Source organism: Scyliorhinus torazame, chromosome 14 (genome assembly GCF_047496885.1).
Source record: "Scyliorhinus torazame isolate Kashiwa2021f chromosome 14, sScyTor2.1, whole genome shotgun sequence".
NCBI classification, from domain to species: domain Eukaryota; kingdom Metazoa; phylum Chordata; class Chondrichthyes; order Carcharhiniformes; family Scyliorhinidae; genus Scyliorhinus; species Scyliorhinus torazame.
The window spans coordinates 105514816-105527937 of NC_092720.1; the positions used below are offsets into that span (position 1 = coordinate 105514816).

The 13122-nt window shown below is 50.4% G+C and overlaps 1 protein-coding gene across 1 annotated transcript in view; it reads left to right on the forward strand.

Annotated features, from left to right (window-relative positions):
- Window positions 1–1002: 1002 nt before the first annotated feature.
- The window catches only part of LOC140389933 (ubiquitin carboxyl-terminal hydrolase 7-like), a 124602-nt gene continuing 112482 nt past the window's right edge, over window positions 1003–13122 (forward strand). Inside the window, exons 1-2 of the mRNA XM_072474590.1 lie at window positions 1003–1079; window positions 1181–1275. Of these exons, the coding sequence (XP_072330691.1) occupies window positions 1233–1275 (43 nt within the window). The 5' untranslated portion in view covers window positions 1003–1079; window positions 1181–1232. The remainder of the gene's footprint in view (window positions 1080–1180; window positions 1276–13122) is intronic.

Here is a 13122-nt window from a genome sequence, read left to right on the forward strand (position 1 = left end):
AGAAAGACAGTAACCAAATTCAGGGGGCATAGATAGCTGGGTGTAATGGGCAGAAACATGGGAGATGAAATTTAATGCCGAGAACTGTGAAGTAATTCATTCTGGTTGGAAGAATAAGGAGGCAATATTGATGATATGATTCGATTTTAAAAGGAGTGCAGGATCAGAGAGTCCCAGGGACCAATGTTTGCAAGCGTTTGAACTTGCGAGGACAAGTTAAGGCAAACGGGAACCTTGGCCCCCAGGTAAAATCCCCCTTTTGTTGCTTGCCCTGTGCACATGGGTCCCAGATTTCTTGCAGAGGGTGACACAGTGGTTAATACTGTTGCTTCACAGCACCAGAGTCCCAGGTTCGATTCCTGCTTGGATGACTGTCTGTGCAGTCTGCACGTCCTCCCCATGTCTGCGTGGGTTTCCTCCGGGTGCTCCAGTTTCCTCCCACAAGTCCCGACAGACGTGTTTGTTCGGTGAATTCGACATTCTGATTTCTCCCTCAGTGTACCCGAACAAGAGCCGGAATATGGCAACTAGGCGATTTACACAGTAACTTCACTGCAGGCTTAATGTAAGCCTACTTGTGACAATAATACAGATTATTACTCAGAGAAAGGGATTTCTGATTACAGTACATTGCCCTGTACACGTCTGTGGACATTTTAAGTGTCATGAACAATGGGTGCCAGCTTTACCACTAAGTTCGAAACCCTTGCCGATTGATTCAACCTTCGAGATTCATACGCACCTAGTAAGAAAAAGTTTTGCATTCAAATTCAATAAAAACTGAAGTAAAAAATGTTCCCTATAATTGCAGGAAAGGTAGAGGCATCACCATTTGCGAAGAATCCTGTACTGTTTTAATATCGCTGCGTACGTTTGATTATTCACATTTAGCAATGAAACTGAAACTTGTTTCTGTTCTAAATCGGAATGAATGTGGGAGGTGCCGAGTGAGTGATAAATAAGGAGTGTCCTGAATCTTACTGCAGAGAGCTGGCGCCACTCTGGACTCTGAAACACTCGGTTTATAGTTTCTCCAGAGGGGGGTCAGAAGGCCTGATCAGGGAGACACTTACCGCACCGTAATAACTGATTGAAATAAGCAATACGTGAATTTCATTATAAACGCGGAAGGAAATGACTAAAACAAGTTTGTTGAGTGACGCCTTTCATTAACTTTCAGATTAACAAGAGAGGAAGAGCCGAGAAAAAAAACAACAGCAAAAGTGAAAGAAATGGGGAAGAAATCGAGGCCATGGTGCGGAGACAGTCCTGAAAGTAAGGGTTTGTAAAGTTGTTATCGAATGAATTAATAATTAACTAATGTCGTTAACCCGCTCTGGCTTCGAAACATCCGTGGCGAAGGTAGCCTTTATTTTTTTTGTATCTCCAACTGCACACATACACTTGTCAGAAAACTGCTAAAAGGATTCAGTCGGCAGCCACTGCTGAAAGCGAAGCTTTAAACCAGGAGAACAAAATATAACACGTAGTAAAATGGTCCAACGCAGAATATATTCAAAGAAAATCTTCGAAAGGAAATGTCAAAAAATGTCTTGGTCAAGAGGACACTGGGTCATGTCTGTGTGGAGTTTGCACATCCTCCCCGTGTTTCCGTGGGTCTCACCCCCACAACCCAAAGATGTGCAGGGCAGGTGAATTGCTCTCATTAAATTGCCCCTTAATTGGAAATAATTGGGTACTGTAAAGTTATTTAAAAAAATACTTGGTCAAACAACAACCTTTTTTATATAGCATCTTTAAAAACAGCAAAATGTCCCAAATCAATATTTAAAAATCCATAGAGCTACCAGGGGCGTGATTCAACTGAACATTTTTGGCATGATTGGTGGGGTGTTTTGAGCGGCCGTGTTGGCAAGATCGCGGCCGGTATTCAACGGCACTTAGTGCCAAAAATGAACTCCCACAAGATTCTCAACAATATTGGCTGCCTCGCCTCAGCTGCTCACCACTAACAAGGGGTAGCTGCTTTTAAACACTCCCAGTCAACACACAAGCATGGCCGTGCACAGACTTGCTCCTCGCTTTGGGGATGGTGACCTCACAGGGCTTCTCAACACTGTGGATGAGAAGCGGACCACCCTGTTCCCTGAGGGGGTCGGTCGGAGGGCCAGCAGCAGGGTTAGCAATGCCACCTAGGAGGCGGTGGCATCAGCTGTCAGTGCGGGCAACATGACCGTCCAATGTAGGAAGAAGACAAACCTGTAACGAACTGCAAAGGTAAAGTACCGCCTCTCTCCTGGCATCAGTTCTGTCTGCCACCCCTCAAATTCTCAAACCCCGCCCTCCCAATTCACTGTCTGACACCTTGAAACATCCTCACATCTGATCTTCATGCTTGTTCCTCGTCCTCGAGAATACTCTGGGACAAAGACGAGAGTTGTCCTAAAGAAAGAGTGCTAAATTGGGGAAAGGTCAAGTATAACAAAATTCGGCAGGAGCTAGGGAATGTGGATTGGGAGCAGCTCTTTAAGGGTAAATCCACATTTGAAATGTGGGAGTCTTTTAAGGAAAGGTTGATTAGAGTGCAGGACAGACATGTCCCTGTGAAAATTAGGGATAGAAATGGCAAGATTAGGGAACCGTGGATGACGGGTGGAATTGTGAGGCTCGCTAAGATGAAAAAGGAAGCATACATAAATCTGATGAAGCTTTGGAGGAATATCGGGAAAGTAGGACAAATCTCAAACGCGCAATAAAGAGGGCTAAAAGGCGTCATGAAATATCTTTGGCTAACAGGGTTAAGGAAAATCCCAATGCTTTTTATTCATATATAAGGAGCAAGAGGGTAACTAGAGAAAGGATTGGCCCACTCAAAGTCAAAAGAGGGAATTTATGCATGGAGTCAGAGGGAATGGGTGAGATTCTTAATGAGTACTTTGCATCGGTATGCACCAAGGAGAGGGACATGACGGATGTTGAGGCTAAGGATGGATGTTTAAATACTCTAGGTCAAGTCGGCATAAGGAAGGGGGAGGTTTTGGGTATTCTAAAATGCATTAAGGTGGACAAGTCCCCAGGTCCGGATGGGATCTATCCCAGGTTACTGAGGGAAGCGAGGGAAGAAATAGCTGGGGCCTTAACAGATATCTTTGCAGCATCCTTGAGCATGGGTGAGGTCCTGGAGGACTGAAGAATTGCTAATGTTGTCCCTTTGTTTAAGAAGGGCAGCAGGGATAATACAGGAATTATAGACCTGTGAGCTTGACATCAGTGGTAGGCAAACTGTTGGAGAAGATTCTGAGGGATAGGATCTATTCACATTTGGAAGAAAATAGACTAATCAGTGATAGGCAGCATGGTTTTGTGCAGGGAAGGTCATGTCTTACAAACCTAATAGAATTCTTTGAGGAAGTGGCAATGTTAATTGATGAGGGAAGGGCTGTAGATGTCATATACATGGACTTCAGTAAGGCATTTGATAAAGTTTCCCATGGCAGGTTGATGGAAAAAGTGAAGTCGTATGGGGTTCAGGGTGTACTAGCTAGATGGATAAAGAACTGGCTTGGCAACAGGAGACAGAGTAGTGGTGGAAGGGAGTGTCTCAAAATGGAGAAAGGTGACTAGTGGTGTTCCAAAGGGATCCGTGCTCGGTCCACTGTTGTTTGTGATATACATAAATGATCTGGACGAAGGTATAGGTGGTCTGATTAGCAAGTTTGCAGATGATACTAAGATTGGTGGAGTTGCAGTTAGCGAGGAGGACTGTCAGAGAATACAGCAAAATATAAATAGAGTGGAGAGTTGGGCAGAGAAATAGCAGATGGAGTTCAATCCAGGAAAATGCGAGGTGATGCATTTTGGAAGATCAAATTCAAGAGCGGACTATACGGTCAATGGAAGGGTCCTGGGGAAAATTGATGTACAGAGAGATCTGGGAGTTTAGGTCCGTTGTACCCTGAAGGTGGCAACGCAGGTCGATAGAGTGGTCAAGAAGGCATACAGCATGCTTGCCTTCATCGGACGGGATATTGAGTACAAGAGTCGGCAGGTCATGTTACAGTTGTATAGGACTTTGGTTAGGCCACATTTGGAATACTGCATGCAGTTCTGGTCGCCACATTACCAGAAGGATGTGGATACTTTAGAGAGGGTGCAGAGGAGGTTCACCAGGATGTTGCCTGGTTTGGAGGGTGCTAGCTATGAACAAGCTTTTTCCAAGAGTGGGGGTGTCAATTACAAGGGGCCACGATTTCAAGGTGAGAGGGGGAAAGTTTAAGGGAGATGTACGTAGAAAGTTTTTTACACAGAGGGTGGTGGGTGCCTGGAACGCTTTGCCAGCGGAGGTGGTAGAGGCGGGCACAATAGCATCATTTAAGATGCATCTAGACAGATATATGAATGGGCGGGGAACAGAGGGAAGTAGATCCTTGGAAAATAGGTGACAGGATTAGATAAAGGATCTGGATCGGCGCAGGCTGGGAGGGCCGAAGGGCCTGTTGCTGTTCTGTAATTTTCTTTGTTCTTTGTTCTAGAAGAATCTGGAGATGATGAGGGCTTCCTTGGTCCTCCAGGCATGTCCGACCTTTGCCGTCGCCTGTCCTCCGTTCTCTGGCTCCTCCTTGGGATCGTCCTCCAGCCTCTCCTGGACCAGGAATGATCCTGGACCGTAGAGGTTCAGAGCTGCGGTGACCTTCATGGCAACCGGGAGTGGGTATCCTGCCCCTCCACATGGTGCCAGGTTCACGAGGACATCGCGTAGGTGCTGCACCATTGCCAACCACCCCCTCTGGGTCCCTCCTTGCCCGATGGGTGGCTGGGTCCTCAGGATATGGGGCGGGGCCCGCACATGGGCTGTCTTAAGTCTCTGTCGATGTTCCTGCCGCCGCTTTCTTCGACGTCTTGCCGCCTGGCCTGCCACCAGCACTGGGAGGGCAGCCTCTGCAGGGTCCAAGATATCATTCATCTTGTGTAATATCTGGAAGGAATTAGAGAGGAAGTGAGACTGACAACCAGTGTTGCCTCCCATGCCGGGACACTCCATTCCCCCATAGATCACCCCCCCCCCCCCCCCCCACCTCCCCCCTAACATCAGAAACTTCCTGCCCATGCACCTCCGGCCGCAGAAGGGGCCCCTGATAACCGGATCCCACACCCTGTACCCCAGACACCTGCACATAACGTTAGCATTGGTCCGCTCACCAGTGCACACACTCACAAATGTCCCCGGTGCAAGGGCCCAGCCCTGGGTTTTCAGATGTTGGCTGCTGCATTTGTGGTGTTGCGTCCTTGAGTGTTCAGGCATAGTGTCCAGGCATCACCGTCTGATTGGAATGCTAAACAATAATTCCCACACACCTCATGGCACCCCTACCCATGGGAATCCACTTGGGAGCTGTGAAGTGCTCACTTAACTTCGATTGCCAATTCCCAATTAGCTATAGCCTTCAGCCACATGGCCAGGATCAGTGGGAGTTATGGGTGGTCGGTGGGGCAGGCAGTCAGGGGCTGGGATTGCCCCCGTAATGGGTACACACGATCCAGCAACTGCCATGGCGGCCCTGTGGGAGCTGAGATTCCCCCCTCCCCCACCCCACCAAGCACTGGGGCAGCAACCTCAGTGCCCCAGGCTGATTTCCTGGCAGTGAAGATGGTTACTCACCTCTTCAGATCCCCACAGCAGCCAGCTTCACATTTTTAAAAAGGTGTACTAATTGGTGCCCAGTTGACCGCTTGCTGGGGAGGCAGGTAGATCAAGGGAGGCCATTAGATAGGGGGTCTTTCCCGTTAATTGTATGGAGATTGGCTTTAAGTGGGATCCTAATTTCGCCAAAGGGACCAGGCCTGTTAGATTGTAAACCGATCGCCGCCTGGCGCGGCTCTCGATTTTGGCTTCTCCCGCGATCTAACGGCCGTTTTACCCTCTTGCTCAAACGACCGCGGCCATTAAGTTGCACTCTTAGTCACTTTTTTAGGCCCTGGGGTGTTTCTCTCCGGGCTAGACCACACTTAGAATTACTTTCATCACTGGGGAGCTGAACCTGCTGGCAAGACCGGCACCTCAGAGAACAGGCCACCATTTTGAAAGGGTGCCCCAATCTCTAAGTGGACTTGAGGGTCCCCCACGCTACCCACCCACGGGCAATGTCACCTCCCACACACATGGGCATTAACCCACATCCCCCCATGTGAGGACACCTCGCTATAGGGTCACTGAGGCCCCCCTTTTCAGGCCTTCCCACGCCCCCTTCAAGGACCCCCATCCTTCAGCCCCCCAACCTACCAGATGCCCCTTCATTCATGACCTAAACCCCCCTACTTTTCATACCTCCCTCCACCTCCCCTTCATAGGTAAGGCTCCCTCAGGCACAAATGTTTGGCAGTGCCACCCTGGCACTGCCACCCTGGCACCTTGGGTGTGCTCCTGCTGACTTGGCAGTGCCACCCAGACACTTTTGCAATGTCAGAGTGCCAGTGGGAGAACCATGGTGCCACCCTACCCTGTCCCTGACCACTCATGGGCCTCCGGTGGACTGAGAGACACCCCTGCGTGTCGATCAACCTGGTCCACATTTGTGTGGACCAGTCCTAAACGGTGCCTGGCTGGGGTCTCCCTGGGGAGGCTGTTAGATGCTGGGAGCCGGTTAGATCTGGTGTCAGCACCTTTAAGTGAATTTTAAACCCACTTTGGCATGCAAGGCTCATTGTGGGCGGGATCCTGATCGCGATGCCGTGCAAGATCGGGTTGGATCTCACGAGGTGTACTGGCAGTTAAGATGCCCGGGGGAGATCTCTCATGGCATTTACCAGTCAAGTCAAGCCCCCATTCAGGCACAACGTGGCCGATAGATCGTGCCCTTAATTCCCAGACTGGGGAACAGCAAAGTTCAGGTAGCTAAATTGCTCCAGAACCTAAATCAACCAGGTCTCTACCCGATTGAAGATGTGCCGCAAAATCCCAATTGACAAAATCAAGCACACTTCCCTCTCATCTATAAAAGTTTAGGGGTTGTCGGAGTTCATTTTCCAGTTACTCTGGGATTTCTGCCTATTTTGCTCTCCTTCAGACCTGTAAGATTTTCAGACTATTTCTCCATGGATTGATTATTCTCATTATGGATTTAATGTAAGTTCCAATATTTATTTAACAGCATACTGAAAGGCATGATTCACTCTTTAAATATTGAATGAGCCAGCCTGAGGTTAACATATGCTTAAGTATATCTGAGCATTGCTTTTTTGCCATATGAACCATAGGAAATGGTTCAATCTGTGGTTAAGAAATTAGCACGTAGCTGCTGTGCGATATTGAAAAGTTTTAGAAAAGTATAAGAATTGTATTCTTCTGTGTATTTAACTTTAATAAATGGAAGCCACTCGAGAAAAACATGGAGTACCATTCTCCGTTCCTGAGACTAACTTTTGATACCGGGGCAGGATTCGTGGACTTCTGCGACAGCATAACTGGTGCCGCACCTGGCCCGATTCAGCGATCATTGATGAGTTAGCAATGGTGTCATGTGGCACACAATCCCAATGAGAAAAGGTATCTGATTCGCAGGGTCCTTGATTGACACTGAGGAGGCTGACAAGCTGCAGCCACATATACACACTTCACTCTCCACACACACTCATCCCAGCCAACAAGATGGCAGTGTTGCCAATCGGCACCGGAGTAATATCGCCAATTAATAATGATGCTCTTTAGAGTTGCCGAGTATCAATTGATACCACCACAAGGCTTTACCGGATATCGATCAAAAGACCTCACAACCAGTTAGTCAGTTCAAGTCAAAGATGGTTTATTTACACAAGGATTACTTCGACATGCAACACAAAACATGACAAGTTAAACTACACCCAACAACTGCAATAACCTGACTTTCAAACGGTGGCGGATGTGGAGATTCGGAGGTTGAAGGACCAGCAAAAAGTGCTATTGGAAAGGCTGGAGGACCTGGACAACAGATATCGCTGGCAGAACGTGAGAATCGTGGGCCTCCCGGAGGGGGCAAAGGGGCTAGATGCTGCTGCGTATGTGGAGGGTATGTTTCAGAAGTTGCTGGGGAATGAGGTGTTCCTGCGCCCACCGGTGGTGGACAGAGCACACAGAGTGCAGGTGAGGCAGCCGCGACGAGGGGGTCCCCCACGAGCGATGGTGGTATACTTTCACAGGTAGCTGGACAAGGAACGGGTGCTGCAATGGGCAAAGAGCACACAAAGCTGTACTTGGGACAATACCACCCTGCGTGTTTACCAAGATTTGAGCGCTGAGGTGGCCAGGAGGAGGGAGGCTACAGGCAGGTGAAGGAGATACTGTATAAAAACAAGGTGAAATTCAGGCTGCTTTTTCCAGCGCGACTGAGGGTTAAGTATGAGGGTCAGCACCACTATTTCGAGGAACCCGAAGAGGTGATGGACTTCATTAAGAAGCAAGGGTTGGCCCTGAGCTGAGGACATTTGGACTCATGTCAGAACTTTTAAGTTTATGTGGTGTCTCCCCCGTTTTGAAAGGTGCCTGCATGTTTGGGTCTGTTTTTGTCGTTTCTTTTTTCGACCTTTTTAGGGGGTTGGAAGGTGGTAGGGATGTGGGGTTTTTTTGCGTGCTTTGTGCGTGGTTTACCTGAATGTTTCCTGTTTGGGCTCTTTGATCAGTTGGAGTTTGGCTGGGGGGAAAATATTAAAGAAAACAGTTAAAAGTGTTGGGTTAAAATGGATGCTTCAGGGGAACTTTGTGCAGTCTTTTTCTGTGTCTGTATGGGAAGGACTGAAGAGGGCCTGTTATTTCTTATCTCTTTTTTTTCTTGTTTAACTTGAATTGTGCTGTTGTGGGGGTTGTTTATGACTTGTATAGAGTGTTTGCTTAAGTAGGGCTGATCTGGGGAAGTGGTATGGATGAGTCGGGGGAGGGGTGACTGGGAACAATGGGTGGGATACGTGCTGGCGCCGAGGCTGGGAGCCCCTGGCTAGCTGAGTGCAGCTAGCCAACGGTAGCTGAGGTGGGTGGTGTGCATATAGTTAGATTAGACCAGGGGTTAGGTGATAGGATGGTGTTGCTGGGGAGGGGAGGGGGAGTCATTCTGCTCACGGGGATCAAAACTGGGCATGGCAACAGTGAGGAGGTCATGGGTGGAGCCGGTCAGGGGGCGGGCCAGAGGAAGCGCGACACATGGCTGGGGGACTGGCCAAGGAAAGGGGATGGCTGATCGGCAAAGGGGGGGGGGGCGAAGTGCCCCTCAATCAGGCTGATCACCTGGAATGTTAGAGGGTTAAACGGGCCAGTGAAGAGGGCACGTGTGTTTGCGCATCTGAGGGTTCTGAAGGGGGACATAGTCTTGCTGCAGGAGACGCACCTGAACGTGGCAGACCAGGTTAGGTTAAGGAAGGGCTGGGTCAGTCAGGTCTTTCATTCGGGGCTTGATTCTAAGACGACGGGGGTTGCGATCCTGATTAATAAAAGGGTACAATTTGAGGTGGAGGGCACAGTCATGGATGGGGGTGGCAGGTTCGTTATGGTGCGGGGTAAGCTCGAAGGGGTGCGAGTAGTCCTTGTCAGTGTGTATGCCCCTAATTGGGACGATGTGGATTTTATTAGGAGGATGCTAGGGAAGATCGCCGACTTGGATTCGAGTAAGTTGATCATGGGCGGGGACTTTAATCCAGTCCTGGACCCGAGCCTGGACCGGGCATGCTCAAGAACGGGCAGGTTGCCAGCGATGGCAAAGGAACTGAGAGGGTTCATGGAGCAAATGGGGGGAGCGGATCCGTAGAGTTTTAGCCAGCCGACGGCAAGGGAGTTCTCGTACTACTCCCACGTCCACAAGGTGTATACCCGAATTGACTACTTTGTTGTGAGTAGGGACCTACTGGCCGGAATGGTGGGGGCAGAATATTCGGCAATTGCCATATCGGACCATGCTCCGCACTGGGTAGACCTGCAGTTTTGTAAGGACAGCTTTCAGCGCCCACCATGGAGGCTGGAAGTTGGATTACTCGTGGACGAGGCGGTGTGTGAGAGGCTGAGGAAATGCATGCAGAATTACCTGCAGGAGAACGATACTGGAGAAGTCTCGGCAGCGGTGCTCTGGGGGGCACTGAAGGCAGTGGTGAGAGGGGAGCTGAATTCAATCCGGGCGTACAGGGACAGGACAGATAGGGCAGAGACGGACCGACTAATTAAGGAAATTCTACGGACGGACAGGAGTTACGTGGAATCCCCGAGGCCAGAGTTACTCAGGAAACGACAGAGACTGCAGGCCGAATTTGGGGTGCTGACTACAGGCAAGGCTGTAGAGCAGCTTAGAAAGGTAAAAGGCGCGGTTTATGAGTTTGAGGAGAAGGCTTGCGCAACAACTAAGGAAGAGGGAAGCGGCTAGGGAAATAGGGAGGGTAGTGGATGGGGAAGGTAATCTCATGGGTGACCCGGCAGGGTTGAACAAGGCCTTTCGGGACTTTTATAGGAAGCTGTACACTTCGGAACCACCCGGGAGACTGGGGAGGGGGATGAGGCGATTCCTGGATGGACTAACCTTCCCAAGAGTGGGGAGGGGGTTGGTGGACGGACTGGGGGCCCTGGTCAGGATTGAAGAGGTATGGGGGGCCTGAAGGTCATGCAGTCGGGTAAAGACCCGGGGCCGGACGGATATCCGGTAGAGTTTTACAAAACATTTGCCGGGATAGTGGGGCCGGTGATGGTCAGGGTCTTTAAGGAGGCAAGAGACAGAGGGAGTTTACCCCTGACGATGTCGCAGGCCACTATCTCGCTCATTCTGAAACAGGATAAGGACCTGGAGGCTTGTGGGTCAGACAGTGAGATCTCTTTGATCAACGTAGACGGCAAGTTACTGGCCAAGATTTTGGCGACCAGGATTGAGGACTGTGTCCCGGATGTAATTGTGGAGGACCAAACCGGGTTTGTAAAGGGGAGGCAGCTGGTGGCCAACATAAGAAGGCTTCTCAACGTGATTATGATGCCCTGGAGAGTAGGGAGGTAGAGATAGTGGTAGCCATGGATGCTGAAAAAGCTTTTGACCGGGTCGTGTGGGAGTATCTGTGGGAGATACTAGGACGGTTCGGGTTCGGAGCGGGGTTCATCGACTGGGTTAGGCTATTGTATCAGGCCCCGGAGGCGAGTGTAAGGATGAACAGGACGGCATCGGACTACTTTAGAATGCACCGTGGGACAAGACAGGGCTGCCCTCTCTCCCCACTGCTGTTTGCCCTGGCCATAGAGCCGCTGGCAATTGCACTGAGAGCTTCTAGGGACTGGAAACGGCTGGTCCGGGGGGGGGAGTGGAACATAGAGTCTCGTTATACGCAGATGATCTGCTGTTTTATGTATCGGACCCAATGGTGGGAATGTACTGTATTATGGCAATCCTGAGGGAATTTGGCCAGTTCTCCGGATACAAACTGTACATGGCTAAGAGTTAGGAGTGAGTTGTTTGTAATTCAGGCGAGGGGGCAGGAGAGTAGGCTGAAGAGGTTGCCGTTCAGGCTAGTGGGGGAGAGTTTCCGATATTTGGGGATTCAGGTGGCACGGGACTGGGGCAGGTTGCATAAGCACAACCTGTCCCGACTGGTGGAACGAGTGAGGGAGGAGGTCCGGGGGTGGGATGCGCTCCCGCTGTCATTGGCGGGGAGGGTGCAGACTGTTAAGATGATGATTCTCCCGCGGTTCTTGTTTGTTTTTCATGTCTCCCCATCTTTATCCCGCGGTCCTTCTTTAAGAGGCTGAATAAAATTATTCTGGGACATGAATGGGCTGGAAAGTCCCCGCGGGTGAAGAGGGTGATGCTTGAAAGGAACAGAGGAGAAGGGGGGCTGGCGTTGCCGAACTTCAGCAACTATTACTGGGCGGCCAACATAGCGATGATAAGGAAATGGATGGTGGGTGCGGGGTCGGTTTGGGAGCGGATGGAGGCTGCTTCGTGCAGGGGCACTAGCTTAGCAGCCCTGGTCACGGTGCCTCTGCTGCTTCCGCCGGCACGGTACTCCATCAGCCCGATAGTGGTGGCGGCTTTTCGGATCTGGGGCCAGTGGAGGAGGCATGTAGGGGAGGTAAGAGCATCGGTGTGGACCCCAATCTGCGCCAACCACCGATTTGCCCCGGGGAACATGGACGGGGGGTATCGACTGTGGAGGAGGGCGGGGATTGTGAGGATGGGGGGTCTGTTCCTGGAAGGGAGCTTTCTGAGCATGAGGGCGCTGGAGGAGATGTTTGGGCTGGCGAGAGGGAACGACTTTAGATACTTATAGGTGTGGGATTTTGTAAGCAGACTGGTGCCGTCCTTCCCACGTCTCCCGCCGAAGGGGAGGCAGGACAGGGTAGTTTCTGTGGGAGAGGGTAGCGTCTCAGACGTCGACAGGGAGCTAATGGGAGCTGAGGATATGCAGATCGAGGATCTGAAGCTTAAGTGGGACGAGGAGCTCGGGGGGAGCTGGAGGACGGTGTCTGGGCAGAAGCCTGAGCAGAGTAAACACGACCGCAACATGCACCAGGCTCAGTCTGATCCAGTTTAAGGTCGTGCACCGGGCCCACATGACGGTGGCCCAGATGAGCAAATTCTTCGGGCTGGAGGACAATTGTGCTAGAGGCGCCGGAGGGCCGGCTAACCATGTACACATGTTCTGGTCATGCTCTAAACTCAGGGCGTATTGGCAGGGATTCGCAGATGCCGGGCATTGAAAACTGGGGTGGTAATGAGCCCTGAGGTGGGTTTCGGAGGATTCGGGAGTCCAGGAAGAGAGAGAGGCCGACGTTCTGGCCTTTGCTTCCCTGGTAGCCCGGCGACGAATACTGTTAGCATGGAGGGACTCAAAACCCCGAGGGCTGAGGTATGGCTATCGGATATGGCGAGCTTACTTGGCCTAGAGAAAGTCAAGTTGGCCTTGAGAGTTTGCTACTAGGGTTCGTCCGAAGATGGCAGCCATTCATTGACTTCTTCGCAGAGGAGTAAGCGTCAGCGGGGGGGAGAGGAGAGTAGAGTAGAGTAGGGGGATATTGAGGCAGGTCCGTGCATGAACAGAGCCGTGGTTTGCACTATGTTTAATTTGTGTCTTGACTTTTTTTTTGCACTGTACAATGTCACTTTTTCTATCTGCCTAAAATACCTCAATAAAATTGTCTGTAAAAAAAAAACCAACTGCAATAACCTATACTTA